General features: G+C 44.2%; 1 protein-coding gene across 3 annotated transcripts in view; it reads right to left on the bottom strand.

The window, feature by feature from the left end:
- Positions 1 to 2,470: 2,470 nt before the first annotated feature.
- LOC140482703 (membrane progestin receptor beta-like) overlaps positions 2,471 to 22,393 on the bottom strand; it is a 31,032-nt gene continuing 11,109 nt past the window's right edge. For all 3 annotated transcript variants that reach the window (XM_072580236.1, XM_072580234.1, XM_072580233.1), the window contains one exon: positions 2,471 to 13,613. In XM_072580236.1, coding sequence (XP_072436337.1) covers positions 12,519 to 13,604 — 1,086 coding nt within the window. In that variant the 5' untranslated portion in view covers positions 13,605 to 13,613 and the 3' untranslated portion in view covers positions 2,471 to 12,518. The remainder of the gene's footprint in view (positions 13,614 to 22,393) is intronic.

The raw sequence follows: 22,393 nt of genomic DNA, 5'->3' as shown, positions 1-22,393 counted from the left end.
TCATCAGAAATGTACCTCAGTGGTACCTCTCAGCCTGAAGACTGTAGCTCCAAATCCCCAACAGAGTACATAATCATGTCTACACTCCAGATTTCTTGAACCGCTGCAGTCCACATGCTGTAGGTAGATCTACAGTGCCTGAGGAAGGGAATTCCGGGATTCTGACCCAGTGACAGTGAAGGATCAGTGATATATTTCCAAGTCAGGATGGTGAGTGGATTAGAGAGGAACTTACAGGATGTGGTGTTCCCATCTGCTGTCCTTGCCCTTCTGGATGGAAGTGGCTGTGAGTTTGGAAAGTGCTGTTGGAAGAGACTTGGCAAGTTATGCAGTACATCTAGTAGACAGTACACACTGCTGCTACTGTAGATCAGCGATGGAGGGAGCAGATGCTTTTCAATGTCATTCATTCAAGTGGGCTGCTTTGTCCTGGATGGTGTCAAGCTTGAGTGTAATTGAAGCTGCACCCATCCAGGCAAGTAGGGAGTATTCCTGACTTGTGAGAGGTTTGGGGAGTCAGAAGATGCGTTACTCAATGCAGACTTCCTAACCTCTGATCTACTTTTGTAGTCACTGTTTTTATGTGGTGTGTCCAGTTCGGTTACTGGTCAATGGTAACCCCCAGATGTTGGTAATGGAGGATTTAGTGATAGGAGTAATTGAATGTCAAGAGGTGATGGTCAGATTCTCTCTTGTTAGAGATAGTCATTGCCTACACTCGTGTGGAGAAAATGTTATTTGTTACTTATGAAACCAAGCTTGGATATTGTCCAGATTGTGTTGCATTTGAACACAGACTGCTTCAGTATCTGAGGAGTCGTGAATGGTGCTGAACATTGTACAATCATCTTCTGACCTTATGATGGAAGGAAGGTCATTGTTGAAGCAGTTCAAGATGGTTGGGCCTGGGACACTCCCCTGAGGAACTCCTGCAGAGGTGTCCTGAAGCTGAGATGGCTGATCTCCAACAACCACAACCATCTTCATATGAGTCAGGTATGACTCCAACCACTGGGAGTTTGCCCCTGACTCCCAGTGATTCCCATTTTGCCTGAGCTCCTTGATGCCACAATTGCTGAGTGTGGTCTTGGTGTCAAGGGCTACCAGTCTCACCTCACCTCTGGAAATCAAATCTTTTCGTGTATGCTGTTGTGCAATCTGGACATGTTTCAATGACATTGTCCCTTTGTCCACTTTTCTTGGTCTGTGTTGGTCAGTCTCCCTCAGTGTCTTTCCCTGCACGGAGGTAAGTGTGTTGTTCAGTGTCCCTTCCCCTAAGGTTGGTGTGTGCCGCGCTCTCAATGTCTCTCCCCCGCAGGGGTCAGAATGTGTTGGTCAGTCTCCCTCAGTGTCCCCTCCATCCCACCACCCCACCCTCACTGGGGGGGAGGAGGGGGGTTGGGGAGTGGTCAGAGTGGTTTGGTCGCTATTGCTCTCAGTTGCGCCATCGATGTAATGTCTGCCAAAGTTCAAACATCAAATAAAGAAGAGACCATATTGCTGAAAAGCTGAAGTTCTTTATCTTGGTGTTGTAGTTAGTGACAGTTTGTTAGTTTTCCATTAATTGAAAGGAGTCCCATCTAACCAGTTAGCTGTCAGCTTCACTGCGATGTCAGTTCTCTTCCCAGCAAACAGCTAACTGTCCGATGTTACAACACATCCTGAAAGAATTGTCAAATCCAATCTGTCACTGCCTCCTCCTCCATCATATCTCAGAGAAACCTAACTTGGAGTTTTTTTTAATATAATTTAAAACCACCAGTTCACATACTCATTCCTCGATCATCCAACTGAATAATTCACTGCAGAAAGAGTTTAAATGTAAACTCAAAAGCAGTTTCTGGGCTGGAATGAGGTTGAATCGGATTCAGGGAGATTCAGACCAATACTTGTCAATGGTGGATTAGCCTAGAGTAGAGGTCATGACCCACCAACATTACAGTACTGACCACTTTCTCCTTGTTTCCATTCTACATGAAATACTTTGTGAAAAGGGAGGCTAACGTTTCTTTATACCTTGCACTGAGGCAGTCACATCAACTTAGACCATAAGACCACAAAAGTGGGAACATGATTAGGCCATTTGGTTCCTTGACCTTGCTCCCCTGTTTAACAGGATCATAGCTGATCCGATATTCCTCATGTTCACTTTCCTGCCCTTTTCCCATAACCTTTGATTCCCCGACTGATTCAGCCTTAAATACACGACAAGGACTTTGATTAGATTAGATTACATTACATTACAGTGTGGAAACAGGCCCTTCGGCCCAACAAGTCCACACCGACCCGCCAAAGCACAACCCACCCATACCCCTACATCTACCCCTTACCTAACACTACGGGCAATTTAGCATGGCCAATTCACCTGACCTGCACATCTTTGGACTGTGGGAGGAAACCGGAGCACCCGGAGGAAACCCACGCAGACACGGGGAGAATGTGCAAACTCCACACAGTCAGTCGCCTGAGGTGGGAATTGAACCCAGGTCTCCGGCGCTGTGAGGCAGCAGTGCGAACCACTGTGCCACCGTGCCGCCCACTTTGCCTCCAAAGGTCTTTGCAGTGAGGAGTTCCAAAGACTCACAACCCTCTGAGAGAAGAATTTCCTCCTCATCTCAATCTTAAATTGGTGCCCCTTAATTCTGAGACTGTACCTCTGGTCTGAGACTCCCCCATGAAGGGAAACATCCTCTCAGCATTTACCCTGTCAAGTCCCTAAAGAATTCTGTATGTTTCAATGAGATCACCTCCTGTTCTGCTAAACTCAAATGAGTTGAGTGCTAACCTGTTTAGCTTTTGCTCATAAGACAATCCCCCCCCCATACCCGAGATCATCTGAGTGAACCTTCTCTGAATTGCCTCCAATGAAATGATATATTTGCTACAATAATGAGATCAAAACTGCTCATAGTCCTCCCGATGTGGTCTCGTCAGCATCTAGTGGGGTTACACAGGAACATTGTGAGGGCTACCACTGGAGCATCAGGAAGGTCTGAATCTTTCAAAGTATAATGAGCACCTGAACATGAAACTACAGACGTCAAGCAAGGGGACAGACCACTCGATAGGCAAGTCGGACATTGAATACAGACAGGAAGATGGCCAATTAATATCAAATATTGGCAGAGCACCCAAACAAGCCAATTTTAAAAATAAATCATTCACAGGATGAGGGCGTCGCTGGCTAGACCAGCATTTATCGTCCAACCCTAACTGCCTACAAGAAGTTAAGTGTCCACCACATTGCTGAAGTCACATGTAGGCCAGACCAGGTAAGGAGGGCAGTTTCTTTCCATAAAGGACATTAGAGAGCCAGATGGTTTTTCCGACAATCGACCGTGGTTTTGCAATAAGCATTAGACTCTTAGCTTCTCCTAATTGGGTTGAACTGTCACCATCTGGCCTGGCGGGATTCATACCTGTGTGCCCAGAACATTACCTGGGTTTCTGGAATAATAGAATAATGATGGTGATTCTAAGGTCAAAATTAGATGCAGGAGTAGCCACTCAAACCTGCTCCATCATTCAATGAGATTATGGCTGATATGATTACTGCACTTTCCTGCCTACTCCGATAAACTTTCACAACTCCCCTTCAATTAACAATAACCCATCCCCCTCTGTCTTAAAAATATTCAGACTGTGCATTCATCACCTTTTCTGGGAGTGGGATGAAAATACTCACAACCCACTGTGGGAAATAAAAATGCTGTCATCTCCATCTTAAATGGGTAACTCCTTGGAGGTAACTTAAAACATCAGGCTTACAATAGTGTCCATCAGTACAACTAAGGGATGACAGTTGTACTGACTCTCACACATCTGTTTGGAAACTGTGTCCTTGCATATTATGTGGCATTTAATGGTTCTTCTTGAACAACATGTTGAGGATCCAACAACATATAGAGATTAATTTAGGTTGTACACTGTATAATGAGGAAGAGTTACTCAGTAACCTTGGAAAAAGGACACTCTGGGGGAAGATGATCATAACATGATGGAATTTCATCTTAAGTTTTAGAGTTATGTGGTTAAATTTAAATAAAGCCAATGTAGGAGTTAACAGGCTCAATCTGGATGACATAGATTGGAGAATAGATTTAAAGTTATTAGTGAATAAGCAAAGACAAACATTTAAAGAAATAAGTCTTCATGAGTTATATTCCCTTGTAGGACAAAATTTCCTGTAAGAAAGTGGCATATCTATGACAAATTGTGAAAACTGAGGATTGCATGAGATTGAACGAGAAAATTAAAATATTGTCAAAAGAGTAAGTCTGAGAATTTGGACAGTCTTATAAAGAATACCCAAGAGTTAACAGAAAAAAGAGAAAATAGTACATGGCATTAAACTTGCGATAAATATCACAAGAATTGCACAAACATTTAGAAGCCTACAAAGAGGAAATTACTTACTTGCAAAAGAAAACAAATCTTCAAAGCAGAGACAGGAGGGATTGGAAAAGAGAAAAAGGAAATGGTAGAGATGTCACAATCTGCTTGGTCTATCTACAAAGCAGAAGATACAAAGTACATGAGGAAGTTAGGGGAACCGTGAGTTTAACCAGAATCAGGAATGTAAAATATGTAAAGTTACCAAAACAAAAAGTACTAGAAAATTATTAGGAATGAGTGGCAACAGATCCCTTGACCCTGGTGGCCTACAGCCAAAGTTGTAAAAGAGGTAGCAGCAGAATTAATGCCTGTTTAGAGTTCAAACTTCCACAGGTTATGAAGTGATCCCTGTGGATGATCCGCAGTAAATGGAACCTTCTATTCAAGAGAAGACAGAGTGCAATAACAGGGACAGATGAACCACTGATCCTAATGGCAGTAACAGGTTAATGCCGGAATCTATTATTGACGATGTGATAACAGTACACTTGTAAAGTTATAGACCAGACTGTCAGAGCTTTATGAAAGGGTCTTCATACTTGACAAAAAGTGTGGGACTTTGGAATTTGCTACCACAGAGAGCAGGTGAGGTCAAAACATTGAATGTTTTTGGGAAAGAGTTCAGTCTAATTCTTAGTGCTAAATGAATCAAAGGGTATAGGGAGAAAGCAGGAACAAGGGACTGATTGGATGACCAGCCATGACCATATTGACAGGCAGAGTAAGATCGAAGGGCTGAATGACCTAACCCTGCTCCTGTTCTCTATGTTTCTATAGAATCCCATTTTCTGAAGTCACATTCCTCCAACTACATGATGCCTTGTAACACCAACAATTAGAGGTTTTTGGGGTGGCATATAACTAATGAGTTGGGTAGTGGGAAATAATGAAGGATTTGTATTTAGATTTTCAGAAGTTATCCAATAAGATGCTACATAATTGGCTGTTAAGTAGGGTTAGGGTTCAGGAGATTGGGGGGGAGGAATGTATCAGCAGGGGTTAAGGCTTGGTTAAAAAACTGAGATTGGGCATTGATTAGCAAGGGCACATAAGATGACCGGGGATGTGCAGGACTGTAGGGTTGAGGTTAAAGTCACGTCAGCCATGATCTTATTAAATGCCAGAGCACACCCAAAGGGGCTGAGTGGCCTGGTCTTGTTCCTTATCAGTATGTTTTTCAGGATGATAGGGTCTCTCTTGTGAAGTGGTGCAAAGCTGAATTCTTGGAACTCAAGTTACTTAATAATATCTAACAATGAGTGAGATGAGGGGACAGAGTATAATATATAATGAAGGTTTGGGATTATACAAATGCAGATGGAAAAGTAAGCTCTGAGGTCAGTGTATAAAGACTGTCGAGGGATAGATTAGGTAATTGGACATGATGATAACAGGTGCCATTTAATGTTGGGCAGCATAAATTTATTCATTTTGATAGATAGACTGGAAAAGCAGAATGTTTGTAAAGTTCAGAACCCACTAAATGTTGGCATTCAGAGAGATTTAGATGTTCTTGTACAAAAATTAGAAAGTTAACCCCTAGGGGACAAATAGAAGCTGGCTGAAATACAATTCGAACATTTTCTCACAATGATATGGGAGGTTACACTTGAAGTGCTCAGTGTAGTTTTGATCCTACCTGTTTACCTTAACAAATAGACAAGGCAGGTTCACTAGAATGATTTCTGGGACATGGGGAATTTTTTTTGTGAAGGGAGGTTGAGTGGGCAGCAGACTTGGGAACTGTAGGCCATTCAGCCCAAAGAGTCTGCTTCACAGTAGAGTTGGATGATAGCCTCTGGGGTTTAGAATAATGAGGGGTGATCTCACCAGAACGAATCCAATTCCTAATAATGTCACAAGACTGACTTTGGGGCTTGTGTTTTCACTGCAACAGGCTGCAAAAATGACAGACATGGCTAAATAATCTGGGAGTGGCACTGCCAGATGTTTTTACTGGGCTGTGGTGGATGAGTGGGAGTAGACATGATGTGGATAGGGGTCAGCTCACATTTCATGCACATGCATTTCACAGAGGCTGCTGGTCAGATAAACCAGTCAGACAGCAGTAATCCAGCTATGGTTGGTGTCAGTTTTACATTAAAGGAGAGTTGAAACAGCTGACAAAGATAGGAATCATCTGCAGCAGCAGCAGGCCATAGCCTAGTGTGACCCAATGTGTGTAATATGCCACGCACGGTTAGACCAAGGAGAAGCCGCTCTGATCATCCCAGATTTGTGTAAATAGCCAGGGTACCATTTCTGTGGGATAACATACCTCTTTACAATGGTCAAATTCCTTTAAAATAGCTATGCTACTCTTTGTGATTGTTAAAAAAAAGGCATCAATGTGTGCAAAAGGTATGTAAATGCACTGGAACTGTGAAGTTCATTACAGCTGTGAAGAAGAACTGTCAAAGGAAACTGTCAAGTTCTCAGGGCAGTTGAGTCAAGTCTTGTCTTTTAACTATTTGAAAAGAAAACTGGAGTTTGAAAAATATTTGCCCTTCAAATTCCTTTTGACATAGGGAACTGGCTTAGAGAGACTTGACTAATTTCACATCCTCCCATTATTACAGCATGCTGCCTCCCAATTTAACAGTTTGATTGACAGCTCCAAGTGGTTATAGACTCTTTGAAGTGGGCTAGTCAGTGCTGGTTGTTGTAAAGGACTGCAGAGCTGAATCAACTGTTGGTGTTACTAGGCATCATGTAGTTGGAGGAATGTAACTCAAAAAATGGGTTTTTGTAAAAAGTTTAAAATAGGAACATGTAAAGGCCATTCAGCCCTTCGACCTTGCTTTACCATTCAATATGATCCTGGCTGATCATCCAACCCAGTCCCCTTTTCCTTCTTTCTCCCCCTGCATCTCTTTGCCCTAAGAACTATGTCCAACTCTTTCTTGAAAACATTCAATGTTTTGGCCTCAATGGCTTTATATGGCAGCAAATTCCACAGACTCACCACTCTCTGGGTAAAGACGTTTCTTCTCATCTCAGTCCTGAATGGCTTACCCTGTGTCCCTAGACTGTGATCCTTGATTCTGGACTCCCCAGTCATCAGCAACATCCTTCCTGCAATTACTCTGTCATCCTGTTAGAATTTTACAGGTCTCTATAAGATCCCTCCTCATCCTTCTGAAACCCTGAGAGTATAGTCCTAGCTGAACTTATTTATCTTCATGGATCAGTCCTGCCCTCCCAGGATTGCCTGGTGACACTTCATTGTACTGTCTCCACAACAAGAACATCCTTCCTCAGATGAGAACAACATTGAACACAACAGTCTCATCAAGACCCTGTAGAGTTGCAGCAAGACATCCCTGCTCTTGTGCTCAAATCCTCTCGCTACAATGGACAACATGCCAGTTACCTTCTTCCCCCTCTGTTGCACCTTCAGTGACTGGTGTATGAGGACACTCAAGTCTCTTTGCACCACTCCCTTTCTCAATCTATCACCATTCAGAAAATAGAATGCCTTTCTGCTTCTGCTCCCAACTGATATGTTTCTCAATCTGTTCTCCTGCCTTCTTCCCATAACCCTTGAACCCTACTAAGATCTTAACCTATCTAAATCCATATTAAATACATGCAATGATTTGGCTTCCACATCCTTCTGCAGCAATGAGTTCCACAGATTCACCACCCACTTCCTGAAGAAATTCCTCCTCATCTCAGTTGTAAACGGTCATCCCTTTTCCCTGAGACTGTACCCTTGGCTCCCCCTCCACTGGAATCATCTTTTGCATACCCACTCAGTATTCTGTAAGTTTCAATCAGTTCCTTCCTCATCCTTCTAAACTCCATTGGGTACAGCCCTCGAATCCTCAACTCTCCTTATATGACAAGTCCTTTATCTCTAGAACCATTCTTGTAAACCTCCTCTGAACAATGCTGGCACATCCTTCCATAGATACGGGACCCAAAACTGATCACAATATTCCAAATATGGTCTGACCAGAGCCTTATAGTCTCAGCAGGACATCCCTGCTCTTGTATTCTAACCCTCCTGAAACAGATGTTGACATTGCATTTACCTTCCTAGCTGCCATCTGAACCTGATGTTAAGAGAATCCTGAACTAAAACTCCCAAGTCCCTTTGTGCCTTAGATTTCCAAAGCTTTTCCCCATTTAGAAAATGGTCTACACATCTATTCTACCTACCAAAGCGCATAACCTCACACTTTGCAATATTGTACTCCATCTGCCACTTCTTTGCCCATTCTCCCAGCCTGTCCAAGTTGTTCTGTAACCTCCCTGCTGCCTCAACACTACCTGTCCCTCCACGTATCTTTGTGTCATTTGCAAACTTAGCAACAATGCCTTCAGTTCCTTTGTCTTGATTATTAATGTATAATGTGAATAGTTGTGGTCCCAACATTGACCCCTGTGGAATTCCACTAGTCATCAGCAGCCACCCTGAAAAAGACTTCTTTATTCCCACTCTCTGCCTTCTGCCAGTCAGCCAATTCTCTATCCATGCCGGTACCTTGTCCCTAATACCAAGGGCTCTTATCTTATTTAACAGCCTCCTTTGCAGCATCTTGTCAAAGGCCTTTTGGAAATCCAAATAGATCATGTCTGCAGCTCTCCTTTGTCTAACTTGCTCATTACCTCCAAAGAATTTGAACAGATTTGTCAGATTTGTCTCCCCTAGATAACAATGTGCTGACTCAGCCCTATTTTACTTTGTACTTCTAAGGATTCTGATCCCAGCATGATTCAGATGGAGCCTGTCCCATTGGAACAGCTCCCTCCTTCCAATGTCCCAAGAATTCAAATCCATTCCTCCCACACCAATCTTTGAGTAACTTGTTTACCTCTTTATGCATTTGCCCACACATTCAGCCTGTCCAATTCAAATTGAAGCATCTCTGCATCCTCCTCACAGCTTACCCTCCCACCCAGCTTTGTATCACCTGCAAAGTTGTAGATAATACATTTAGTTTTCTCATCCAAAGCATTTTATTGTGAATAGCTGGGTTCCTAGCACTGATCCCTATGGCACCCCACTAATCACGGCCTGCCACTCAGAAGAAGATCATGTATTTATACTCTTTCTTTCTTCCTTCCAGTCCACAATCCATGTCAGCAAAGTACCCCTAATTTTTGGCAAAAGTAAGGACTGCAGATGCTGGAAACCAGAATTTAGATCAGAGCGGTGCTGGAAAAGCACAGCAGGTCAGGCAGCATCCGAGGAGCAGGAAAATCAAAGTTTCAGGCAAAAGCCCTCCTCTAATCCCATATGCTTTAAATTTACATGCTAATTTCTCATGTGGGATCTTATTGAATGCCATATTAATGAGTTGTTTGCAACATAAGGAAGTCTATTAATCCTCCTCCCATATTACATGTACATTCTCCCCCTGTCACTGACTCTGCACACCCATTTAACCCCCTCCCACAGTCCTATGTACACTCTCCCCTCTTGTCAACTGTGGTCCATGTAATGGATAGAGCTGTTAAAATTTGCAGCAGATGCAATAATATTAACTTGTACAGTTTCTTCAATGTTATTAATTTATACGGTGGCTAGGGATGCTTGAGTTAAAAAATAAATGAGCATTTTTTTAAGCTGCCTAATTGCTCAGAGACAGTTGAATTAACGCTGATAGATAAAGGGTTATTGTATAATACTCCAGATGTCAGGCTCACACCTGTGATTACAATCTGTGATGTTAATTTTAAAAACCTGGCAATCTATGGGCTAATTCTAAAAGGGTTATTCCTAAAATGACTGTATAATGTTATTCCAAGATTCTTTCTGATCTCATCTATGCCTATCTGTGTCTGAACACAGCTTGTTTGCTTGTAACTGAATTACTAATTCTGGGTCCTGACTGTGTAACTCCTGCAGAAATTCATTGTCATCAAATGCATTGTCGAATTACACAGCTATTTTCCTGTCACTTTACTGAGAGATCAACGGGACATCTCAGAGAAATGGGGGAGACTGGTACCAATCTTTGTTGAATACTCTCCTCATTGTGTCCCCAGTTTCCTGATGGAATTATGGTGATAAATCGGGTGTGATCTGGTGAAAGGTCAGTAGCTAATGAACTGAGTGTAGATTCGGATCACTGCATGCTTGCCAAAAAGAATGAGGCACTAGTCACCATTCTCTGATCTATTCTATCCTGATTGGCTCCTCACAACTCCCAGCATCATGAACCAATCATCATTATACTCTGTCAACACTCAATGAGGCACCGTACCCCTTCATCACCACTAACAGTGAGGCTCAGCAAGGAAATGAAATGATTTCAGAATCTCATTTCCTTTGACAGTGCAACACGCTCCGTGAACTTTCCCTTCCCCTGCTGGTTCAACATTCCAATATATACTTGCACTAGCCAGCATTGTTAATACAGATCATAAATTAAAGACTTACTTAAGATATACTTAAGACTTAAAAGGAGAAATGGGACTCTGACATTAATGTACCCTGCAATTCACTTCACTTGCTGAGTATTTTTAAATTACACAAAGAAATATACAGACAGTCATACATTTCATATAACTCATCAACTCAGATTTCAGCCAGGCATCTCTCCAGGACAGGGACAGAGTGATTGATGCTCCATCTACCCTTTTAAACTGAAAGTAAAGCTTCCTTCACTCTTTTTCAATAAAACACTCCCAGGGCTGGGACAGCACAGGGCTAGATACAGAGTAAAGCTCTTTCTAAAATGTCCCTTCTATCAAATAGTCCCAGGGCAGGTAAAGCAAGGGGTTAGATATAAAGTGAAGCTCTCTCTATCCTGTACAGATCAAACACTCCCAGGACAGAGACAACACTGTAAGTAATCTAATCTAAAAACATGGGGTTCGATACAGAGTAAAGCTCCCTCTGCATTGTCACCATTAAACTCTCTCAGGACAGGATCAGCACGAGGTGAGATACAGAGTAAAGTTTCCTCTACAATATCCTCATCAAACACTCCCAGAACAGGGACAGAACAGGATTTAGATACAGAGTAAAGATCTCTACATTGTCCCCATTAGACACTCACAGGACAGCAACAGTATGGAGTTAGATACAGAGTAAAACCCACTCTACATTGTCCACATCAAATGCTTCCAAAACAGGTACAGCATGAGGTTAGATATAAAGTAAAGCTCCATATACTCTTTTAAACTAAAAGTAAAGCTACCTCTGAATACTCCCCTTCAAACACTCCCAGGACAAGGATAGCATAGAGTCAGATACAGAGTTACGCTTTCTCTACACTGTCAGCATTAAACACACTGGGGACCGGTACAGCACAGGATTAGATACAGAGTAAAGCTACTTCTATGCTGTCCCCATCAAACACAGAGGCGGTACGGGGTTAGATACAGAGTGAAGCTGTCTCTACACTCAACACTGATATAAAGTTAGCCATTTTACCCCCTTTAGGATACCTGAACTTTTCAGGTGACTGTCTATGCAGAGTTTGCACAATCCTCCCTGTGTCTGCGTGGGTTTCCTCCAGGTGCTCCGGTTTCCTCCCACAGTCCAAAGATGTGCAGGATGAGTGGATTGGCCATAATTTCCCGGGATATGTAGGGTAGGTAGATTGGCCATGGGGAATGCAGGATGATGAGGGTAGGGGTGTGAGTCTGGGTGAGATGCTCTTTGGAGGGTCAGTGTGAGCTTGTTGGGCCAGTTGGGATTCTATGATACTGCTGGATGAGAGTCACCTATTCAGTTCTCGCTTTATTGGTGTACTCTATTGCTGCCAGTCTTTCCTGGTACCCTCTCAATCCATTTGTGATGTTCAACTAACACATAGGAGCTTTCCCAAGGGATGGGGCATCTGATGCTGAACTAACTGAGAGACCACCTGGCAGTATCATCACCAGCTTTGTGTAGCCCCACAGAGTGAGACAGGAGACCCTCACCTTTGCAGGTCAGACAGACTCCCCCCACCCCATCCCTCACACATGTCCCCTCAGTCGTAGGGACTGCAGTTCCCTCCCGGACAAGACTCCACTAACAAATGAATACAAACAAGACCCAGGGGTTGGCCTGGAGCCTTGAGATCTGCTTATATTCAAATCAAAATCATGAGCTTCTGTTCGAGATCCAGACAAATCCTCCAGGAAACCCAGAGTGGAGACCGGGGCCCACATCCCATCCCTCAGTCCCCTTTCTTGTGCAGCTTGTTTTTGACTATTCTCCTCAGGTAGATGGCTGAGCTGCCGCTGCAGGCGATCAGCACGATGAAGTTCATGCACGAGATGTAGACCATGCGCTCATCCCCCCGGGTGGAGAACATCTCCCGCCGGTTGCTGTAGTCCAACAACACAGCCTCCAGCTGAGCTAGCGTGCAGAGGGACAGGAACACATGGAAGATCTGGTGGCCGTGCCCCACAATGTCGAACCTTCCCGGGAAATACTTCTCTGGCACTGGGTAAGAGAAGAAGCCGGAAGCGATGACAAACAGGATGATCTGCCAGGTGTGGTACCAGACAGCATGGTCAGTGCAGCCCCGTACCCAGCAGGTGGCAATCCGGTGGACAATGGGGCTGATGTCCAGGAGGTAGGCCAGAAAGGCGGGCACCATCTGGCACACCTTCCGGGTGATAGGGTAAGGTCGCTGGAAGTGGACTTTGGAGAAACAACAGCCCAAGCAGGAGAGCCAGCCCAGGATGGCAGCAATGGGCAGGAAGAACGGGTGAATCACCTGGTGCCACTCAGGCTCCATGCAATAATAGTAATGTGCCAGGGCACTGCCATATTGGTAAGCACCCACACCCACATAGTCCAGAAAGTAGAAAGAGTAATGGGCAAGCTCCGACTTGGACTGGAAGAGATGGGCTAGCACACTGCAGGACAGGTAGGTCACACAGGCAACCACGAAGAAGCAAAGTGGGAGGCTGTAGACGGTGGGGAATGGCGAGGTTGTCTCCAGGAATGCTCGGAAACGGACCACAAGCACCAGAGCAGCCAGCAGGTGAGTCCAGACATTGAGTGCCTCATTGTGTTGCTGGAAGAGGCTGAGAAGGTAGTATTTCCAATCCTGCTCCACCTGCCGATAGCCACTGTGGATGTAAGGCTCCCGGAAGAGCATGGGCACGTCATTGTCAGTCACGGTGCTGGGCACCCTTGGTAGAATCTCCTCCAGGATGTGCTGGGGGTTGATGGTGATGGCATTCAGTCTCTCTAGGATACCACCAACCACATGGCTGCCAAGGGAATTCTTCAGTTTCATTTCACAAACCATTTGGACCACCTGACAGAGAGAAAGAGATAAACAAACAAATTTAAAATGACCTGATGACACACCCACCTCGATAACCTCCACCTGATGCACTCCCCAGGTCCCCCAACCCATTCCACAAAGATTCATTGAATTCATTACTATTTGGGTTCATCATTACATTGCTCATTCTGACTGTTTAAGACCATGAGACATAGGAACAGAAATTAGGCCAGTCAGCCCATCAAGTCTGCTCTACCATTCAATCATGGCTGTTAGGTTTCTCAACCCCATTCTCCCACTTTCTCCCCATAACCCTTGATCCCCTTGATACTCAAGAACCTATCTATCTCCATCTTAAATATACTCAATGCCCTGGTCTCCACAGCCTTCTTTGGCAGTTTCTCCTTATCTCCATTCTAAAAGGTCTTCCCTTTACCCTAAGGCTGTGCCCTCAGGTCCTAGCCTCTCCTACCAATGGAAACATCTTCCCAACATCCGCTCTGTCCATGCCATTCAGTATTCTGCATGTTTCAATAACATCCCCCCTCATCCTTCTAAACTCGATCGAGTATAAACCCAGAGCCCTCAAACATTCCTTATGTGTTAAGCTTTCCATTCTAGGGACCATTCTTGTGAACATCCTCTGAACATGCTCCAAGGCCAATACATCCTTCCTGAGATGTGGGGCCCAAAACTGCACACAATACTCCAAATGTGTTCTGACCAGAGCCTTATAGAGCCTCAGAAGTACATCCCTGCTTTTATATTCAAGTCCTCTCAAAATAAATGCCATCAATGCATTTGCCTTCCTAACTACTGACTCGACCTGCAAGTTTACATGAGAGAATCCTGGACTAGAATGCCCAAGTCTCTTTGCACCTCAGACTTCTGACGTTTCTCCACATTTAAAAAATAGTCCATGCCTCTATTCTTCCTACCAAAGTGCATGACCTCACATTTTCCCACTCTACCTGCCACTTCTTTGCCCACTCTCCTAACCTGTCCAAATCCTTCTGCAGTCTCCTTGCCTCCTCAATGCTACCTGTCCCTCTACATATCTTTGTATCATCTGCAAACTTAGCCAGAATGCCCTCAGTTTTTTCATCTAGATCGTTAATGTTTAATAAAGAGTTTAACCAGCATTGCCGATGTCAATCCCACTTTCCTGCCAAATTCGACATCTTCTTCCATTTATTTAAAATGGCAAACCCATTCCCTCAATAAAAGCCATTTTGTGCCAGTATGCCAACAGCATCAGATAGAGGCCATTCTTTCCCACAGCCTGCTCCATCAGTGAGGACCTGGTCTTAGCATCACCTCCATCCAGCTTTTGTTCTATGTGCCTTCACAATGAGAACCTACCCTGGTCTTAAGCACTTCCTGCAAGCGTCATCACCAGCACTGTGGGAGAGAAGGTTCCAGATTTCCACACCACTCTGTGTGGGGTGAAGTTCTATCCAATACGGACTACCCAAACAGAGGAAATTGTCTCCCTGTCTATGCTGATTATTTAAAGCACCTTATTCTAAAAACAAAGAACTGCCAATGCTGGAAATCTGAAACAGAAACAGAAATTGTTGAAGAAACTCAGTAAGTCTGGAGAAAGAAGCACAATCAACATTTTGAATCCACTGACCTCTCTTCAGAACAGAAAGCACTGGAGGAGGTGATATTTCTCCTGGTAAGAGAGATGGTGAGGGGAAATAAATAGGGGACATGGAGATAGTGGCTGGAGAGATACTGAAACAAAGGGTGAGGCAAACAAACAGATGGCTAATGATAAGCCAAGAAAGAGACCTAAGTGCTGAGTGAGTGCTAATGAGAAGTGTACAGGGTTGAAACTGGGTTTGGTTGTGGTGGGAGTAACCACGTAGGACAGAATCTCATGGTGTGGGAGGTGGGTAAAGAACATAGAGGAGGATGTTCATGCTCTGAAATTGTTCAACTCAGAAGGCTGCAATATACTGTGGTGGAAGATGAGATGCTGTTCTTCCAGCTTACAACGAGGCTGACTGGAGCACTGCAGCAAGCCCGAGGTAGAGATGTTGGGTGTGGTATCACAGTAGCGTGTGACAGGCAACTGGAAGTTCAGGGTCATTTCTGTGGTCAAAACGTGGGTGTTCTGCAAAGCGGTCGCCCAGTCTGTGATTTGACTCCCCATGCAGAGAAAACCATATGGTGAGCAATGAATATAGTGGACAAGATTGAGTGAAGTGGAGGAAAATTGTATGTTACAGCCTTCAGGTCTCAACATTGAGTAGAACAATCTCAGAGCATGAACTCCCCCCTCTATATTCCTCACCCTCCTCCCACACCCCAAGGTCCTATCCTGTATGGCTTACTCCCAGCACAGACAACCTGGTTTCAAACCTTTCCACTTCTTGTCAACATCCCAGTGAGCAGTTATCTCTCCCCCTCTCTTGGCTGATTATCAGCTAACTCTTCCATTAACTCCAATTCTTTCTGTCCACATATGTTGCCAGACCAGCTGAGTTTCTCCGACCTATTTTTCCAATCAACCTGCTCAGAGATGTTATGACACACCTCTGGAGTAGGTGGGACTTGAACCCAGAACTCCCAGTCTGGGGTAAGGACACTACCACTGAGGGTCTCCTGAGTTTCTCCAACAATTTCAGTTTTTATTTAAAAGTCCTGCATGGGATCACTACTCAAGCCAATACAAGAATAATCTCTGCAGCCCATTGGTACAACAAACCTTCAGCCCACTGTAGCATTTTGGTGAGTCTGTAATTTGTCCTTTCTGTTAGGGTGGTGTCCAGAATTGAACAGTGACTCCAAATGTGAACAAAGCATAAGATAACTGATGAATAACTTGCTCCCCTTGAGATCATGAACCATTTAGATTATGCTCTGTATGAGCATCAACAATCACTTGAAGCTTAGTGATCGTCCGCAGCTCTGAATCTGTTGCTTTGACGAAATGTTTCCAGTTTCTATTTCTCAGATTCTAAGTAGATAACCTCACACTTCCCCACATAATATTCAATTGGTCAAAATGTTTCTCATTTAGAATCATAAAATCCCTACAGTATGGAAACAGGCCATTTGATCCAACAAGTCCACAGCAACCCACCAAAGAGTATTCCATTCAGACCCATTCCCCTACCCTATTACTTTACATTTCCCCTGATGAATGTACCTAACCTACACTTTACTGAACACTATGGACAATTTAGCATGGCCAATCCACCTAACCTGCACATCTTTCAACTGTGGGAGGAAACTGGAGCATGCAAAGGAAACCCACACAGAATGTGCAAACTCCACACAGCCAGTTGCCCAAGGCTGGGATCAAACCTGGGTCCCTGGCACTGTGAGGCAGCAGTGCTAACCATTGAGCCACTGTATTGCCCTGGTTTATTTAAACTGCCTACATTCCTCTGTAACCCCCACCCGACACAGTGGTATCAGTTCACTCACATAGTCATCCTTCCATCCAGTTCAGAAGTAAATTTTGACAAGGTCTGACTCACCAGATCACTGGAGAGTTACACACATCAGCTTACAGTGTGATAATTCACTCGGTGACAGAGGTCTCTCCCTTCCTGCATTACTGAGAGCCATCTCCCAGGAGATTCTGGCAGGTACAGGTCTTATGAAGATGATTCCTTGCCCCTATGGCTCTGTACATAACTCCAAAACAATGGGTCACCTGAGACTACACCTCCTGATGTCGCTGCACATCTTCAGCTCTTATGATTGTGTAAATTAAGCAAGAGTAGGCCATTCAGCCCATTGACCCTGCTTCGCCATTCAATATAATTGTGGCTGAATTCCACTTTCTGTCAGCCCTCTTTTTACCTTGACTCATTCAAAAATCTCTTTACCTCATCCTTAAGTGTACAGTATTCAGCAATGCTGCCTCCACCACTCTCTGGGAAGGGAATTCCACAGACTAATGACTCTCTGAGAGAAGAGATTCCTCCTCATCTCCACCTCTTTATGGTTAAACAGTGTCCCTAGTTCTAGACTATTCACCAATGAGGGGAAACATCCTCCCAACATCCACACTGCAAAGTCATCTAAGAATCTTATGCATTTCAATAAAGTCATGTCTCTTTTTTCTATGATGTGGAGGTGCCGGTTGGATTGAGGTGGACAAAGTTAAAAAGTTAACTAGTTATCTGATGAAGGATCAGTGCTTCAAAAGTTTGTACTTGCAAATAAACCTGTTAGACTATAACCTGCCATTGTGTGATTTTTCTCTTTTTTTCTAAACTCTAATGAACATAGGCCCTGCCTCATAAGACAAAACTGACCTTCTTCTCTGGAATGAGTCTGGCAAATTTTCACTGAATTGGATCCAATACAAGTATATCCCTCTTTAAAAATAATGGCTAAACCTGCTTCAGATACTTGAAGTGCACTCTCGCAGAGTGCACTCTCATAGGGTGGCACAGTGGCTAGCACTGCTGCCTCACAGCACCAGAGACTCAGATTTGATTCCAGGCTCGGGTGACTGTCTGTGTGGAGTTTGCACATTCTCCCCGTGTCTGCGTGGGTTTTCTCTGGGTGCTCCGGTTTCCTCCCATGGTCCAAAGATGTGCAGGCCAGGTCAATTGGTCATGTTAAATTGCCCATAGTGTTAGGTGCATTAGTCAGAGGGAAATGAGTCTGGGTGGGTTACTCTTTGGAGGGTCAGTGTAGAAGGGCCTGCTTCCACGCTGTAGGGAATCTAAGATGCCCTGTGCAGCTGCAGCTTTGCCTCCTTTCATACACATTTTGCAATAAGTGTTAATATTCTATTTCCCTTCCTAATCATTTGCTGTACCTTTAAAGGTAACCTTTTATGATTGCTGTACAATGACAGGATCCCCTTGTACTGCAGTGGTCTGAATTTTGTCTCCATTTAAATAATAGGTTGCTTTTCAATCTGACCCCTCAAAGTGCACAACCTCATTTAGTCCCAAATTAAACTCCACCTGCCAATATTTTGCTAGCTCACATAACCCCAAGACATCTGGTTTAGGGATATTTCAGGTGGGTTTGAGTGTATGTTGTGGGGTCTCATTGGCAGGACTGATTTCTCTAAGGAGGCCTTGTAAAATTATAACCAAGTAGCCTCTGGTGGGGTGGGGGGTGTTTGGTGATCCCACCTGTCGAGAGGGGGGACCCAGAGGACGGCACCTCCTCATTGGGCACAGCCTCGCTTGTTACACTCACCCAAGGCCCAGGATCACCCTGGCACCTAGGCCTGATTGAGGGAGGAAGGGAGCAGGTATTGTAGGGTAGTGGGAGGTCAAAGGGGAAGGGGTTGGGGGAGGGGAGGTGGCTGGGGAGGGGATCAGTAGCCAAGGGGTGTGAATAGCATTCAGTGGGAGTCATTTTGTAAGGTTTTAACAACAGGTTAGACGGAAACCCAGGATGAGCGACCAAGTTCAAATCAGTGACCTCACAGATAAACTGTAAATTTATTGGCTAATAGCTACGATAGAGTCATTGAGATGTACAGTATGGAAACAGAACTTTCGGTCCAACTTATCCATGCCGACCAGAAATCCTAAATTAATTTAGTCCCATTGCCAGCAATTGACCCATATCCTCTAAGCTCTTCTTATTCATATACCCATCAAGATGCCTTTTAAATGTGGCAATTGTACCAGCCTCCACCACTTCCTCTGGCAGCTCATTCCATACATGCACGACCCTCTGTATTAAAACATTATCCCTCACGTCCCTTTCAAATCTTTCTCCTCTCACCTTAAATGTATGCCTTCTGGTTTTGGACTCCCCCATCCCAGGGAATAGACTTTGTTTACTTACTTACCCTATCCATGTCCCTCATGATTTTATAAAAGTCTATAAGGTCACCCCTCAGCCTCCGACGCTCCAGGGAAAATTGCCCCTGCCTATTCAACCTCTCCGTATAGCTCAGGCCCTCCAATGCCGGCAACATCCTTGTAAATCTTGTCTGAACTCTTTCAAGTTTCACAACATCCTATAGCAGGGAGACCAAAATTGCATGAAGTATTCCAAAAGTGGCCTAATCATTGTCCTGTATAGCCACAACATGACCTCTCAACTCCTATACTTAATGCACTGACCAATAAAGGCAAGCACACCCAATATCTTCTTCACTATCCTGTCAACCTGGGACTCCACTTTCAACCTGGGACTCAACTATGAACCTGCACTCCAAGGTTTCTTTGTTCAGCAACACTCCCCAGGACTTTATCATTGAGTGTATAGTCCTGCCCTGATTTGCCTTTCCAAAATGCAGCACCTCAGATTTATCGAAATTCTATCTGTCACTCCTCAGCTCATTGGCCATCTGATCCAGATCCTGTTGCATTGTGAGGTAACTTTCTTTACTGTCCACTATGCCTTAAGTTTTTGTGTCATTTACTAACAATACCTCCAATGTCCACATCGATATCATTTACATAAATGACAAAAAGCAGTGGGCCCAGCACCAATCCTTGTGGTACACCACTGGTCACATGTTCCCAGTCTGAAAAGCAACCTTCCAACTCTCCATCCTCTGTCTTCTTCCTTCAAGCCAGTTCTATATCCAAATAGCTGGTTCTCCCTGTATTTCATGCGATCTCACCTTGCTAACCAGTCTACCTTTAGGAACCTTGTCAAACGCCTTACTGAAATCTATATAGATCATGTCCACAGCTCTGCCCTCATCAATCCTCTTAATTACTTCTTCAAAAAAAATTCAATCAAGTTAATGAGACATGATTTCCCATGCAAAAAGCCTTGTCTATTTACACTGTCCATGCCCCTCATGATTTTATAAACCTCTATAAGGTCTCCCCTTAACATCAATGCTCCAGGGAAAACAGCCCAGCCTATTCAGCCTCTCCCTATAGCTCAAATGCTCCAACCTTGGTACATCCTTGTAAATCTTTTCTGAATCCGTTCACTAGGAAGGAGACCAGAATTGCACACAATACTTAAATTCACAGATTATCCAAAACAAGGGAAATGAGCTTGCAGCACAGATTGAAATTGACAGGTACAATGCTGTGGATATCACAGAGACGTGGCTGCAAGTGGATTAGAGTTGGGAACTGAATATCCAAGGATACACATCACATCGAAAGGAAAGAGGAGGTGGGTTGCTCTGTTCGTAAGGAATTAAATCGTTAACAAGAAGCAATATAGGGTGAGAAGGTGTAGAATCTGTGTGGGTGGAGTTGAGGACACAGAGAGTTATGTACAGTCTGTACTCCCTGATGGGAGCTACGTACAGGCCTCCCAGCAGTAGTCAGGATGTGGGGAAGAAAAGAAATCAGAAGATATAAAGGGTAGGTAAGAAAGGCACTATTACTGTAACCAAAACAGAAGTTGCTGGAAAAGCTCAGTAAGTCTGACAGCTTCGTGAAGAGGAATCAGAGTTAATGTTTCAAGTCGGGTGACCCATCCTCAGAACTCGGATTGCTCTCCACAGCTATTGCCAGACCTGCTGAGCTATTCCAGCACCTTCTGTTTTAGTTTCTGAGTTACAGCATCAGCAGGTCTTTCAGTTTTTATTTACTATCATAGGAATCACAGGGACTGGGAAAATCAGTTTTTTAAAAATATTCCTTCATGGGCTGAGAGCATTGCTATCTAGGCCAGCATCTATTGCCCATCCCTAATTTCCCAGACTGCAGTTAAAGGGGCACTCACATTGCTGGGGGTCTGGAGTCACGTGTAGGCTAGACCAGATAAGGATGGCAGTTTCCTTCCCTACAGGACATTAGTGACCCAGATTAGTTTTTCCGACAATCAACAATGGATTCATGGCCATCAGTAGACACCTAATTCCAGATTTTTATTGAATTCAACTTCGCCACCTACCATAGCGGGATTTGAACCCAGGTTCGTGGAACATTATCGTGGTCTCTGGATTAACAGTTCAACAATAATACCACTAAGTCATTGCCTCCCCAGGGTTGGTAGCAGATCTCAAGAAAAGAAATTTGTGGAATGTCTACAAGATGGTTTTTGGAGCAGCTTGTGGTAGATCCCACGAGGGAACAGGCAGGTCTGGATTTGGTGATATGTAATGAAGCAGACATGATTAGGGAGCCTAAAGTGAAGGGAACCCCTCGGGGTCAGTAACCATAGTATGATCACATTCCCCCTACAGTTTGAGAGGGAGAAGCTGGAATCAGATGTAAAGGGATTACAGTTGAGTAAAGATAACTACAAAGACATGAGGGTGGAGCTGACCAGAATTGTTTGAAAGAGGGACCCTGGCAGGGAAGATGGCAGGCTAGCAATGGCAAGGGTTTCTGTGGGTAATTTGGGAGGCACAGCAGAGATTCATCCCAAGGAAGAAGAAACAAACTAAGGGGGGTATGAGACAACCATGGCTGATGAGGGAAGCCAGGAAATCAGCATAAAAGCAAAAAAGAAAGCATACAATATGGTGAAGATTAGTGCATAGCCAGAGGATTGGGCAGCCTTTAAAAATCAGCACAGGACAACTAAAGTAGCAATAAGGGGGGAGACAAGATGAAATATGACACTGAGCTACCTCATGAGACATAAGAATGGAAGACGTTTATTTTAGACATCTAAAAGGTAAGAGAAAGGCAAGGGTGGATATTGAACCACAGGAAAATGAGGCTGGAGGAATAGTAATGGGGAAACTAAGAAATGACAGAGGAACTAAATAGGTACTTTGCATCAGTTTTCACAGTGGAAGATCCCAACAGCATACCAGAACTTAAAGAGAATCAGGTTGCAGAGGCAAGTGTAGTGGCCAGCACTAAGGAGGAGGTACTGGGTGAGCTGAAACGTTTGAAGGAGGATAAATCACCCAGACCACACCCCACCACCCACCTCCCCCC

This window comes from Chiloscyllium punctatum, chromosome 11, assembly GCF_047496795.1.
Source record: "Chiloscyllium punctatum isolate Juve2018m chromosome 11, sChiPun1.3, whole genome shotgun sequence".
Taxonomy (NCBI): domain Eukaryota; kingdom Metazoa; phylum Chordata; class Chondrichthyes; order Orectolobiformes; family Hemiscylliidae; genus Chiloscyllium; species Chiloscyllium punctatum.
The sequence above is the reverse complement of the archived record's forward strand: the minus strand, read 5'-3'. Positions and strand labels throughout refer to the sequence as shown.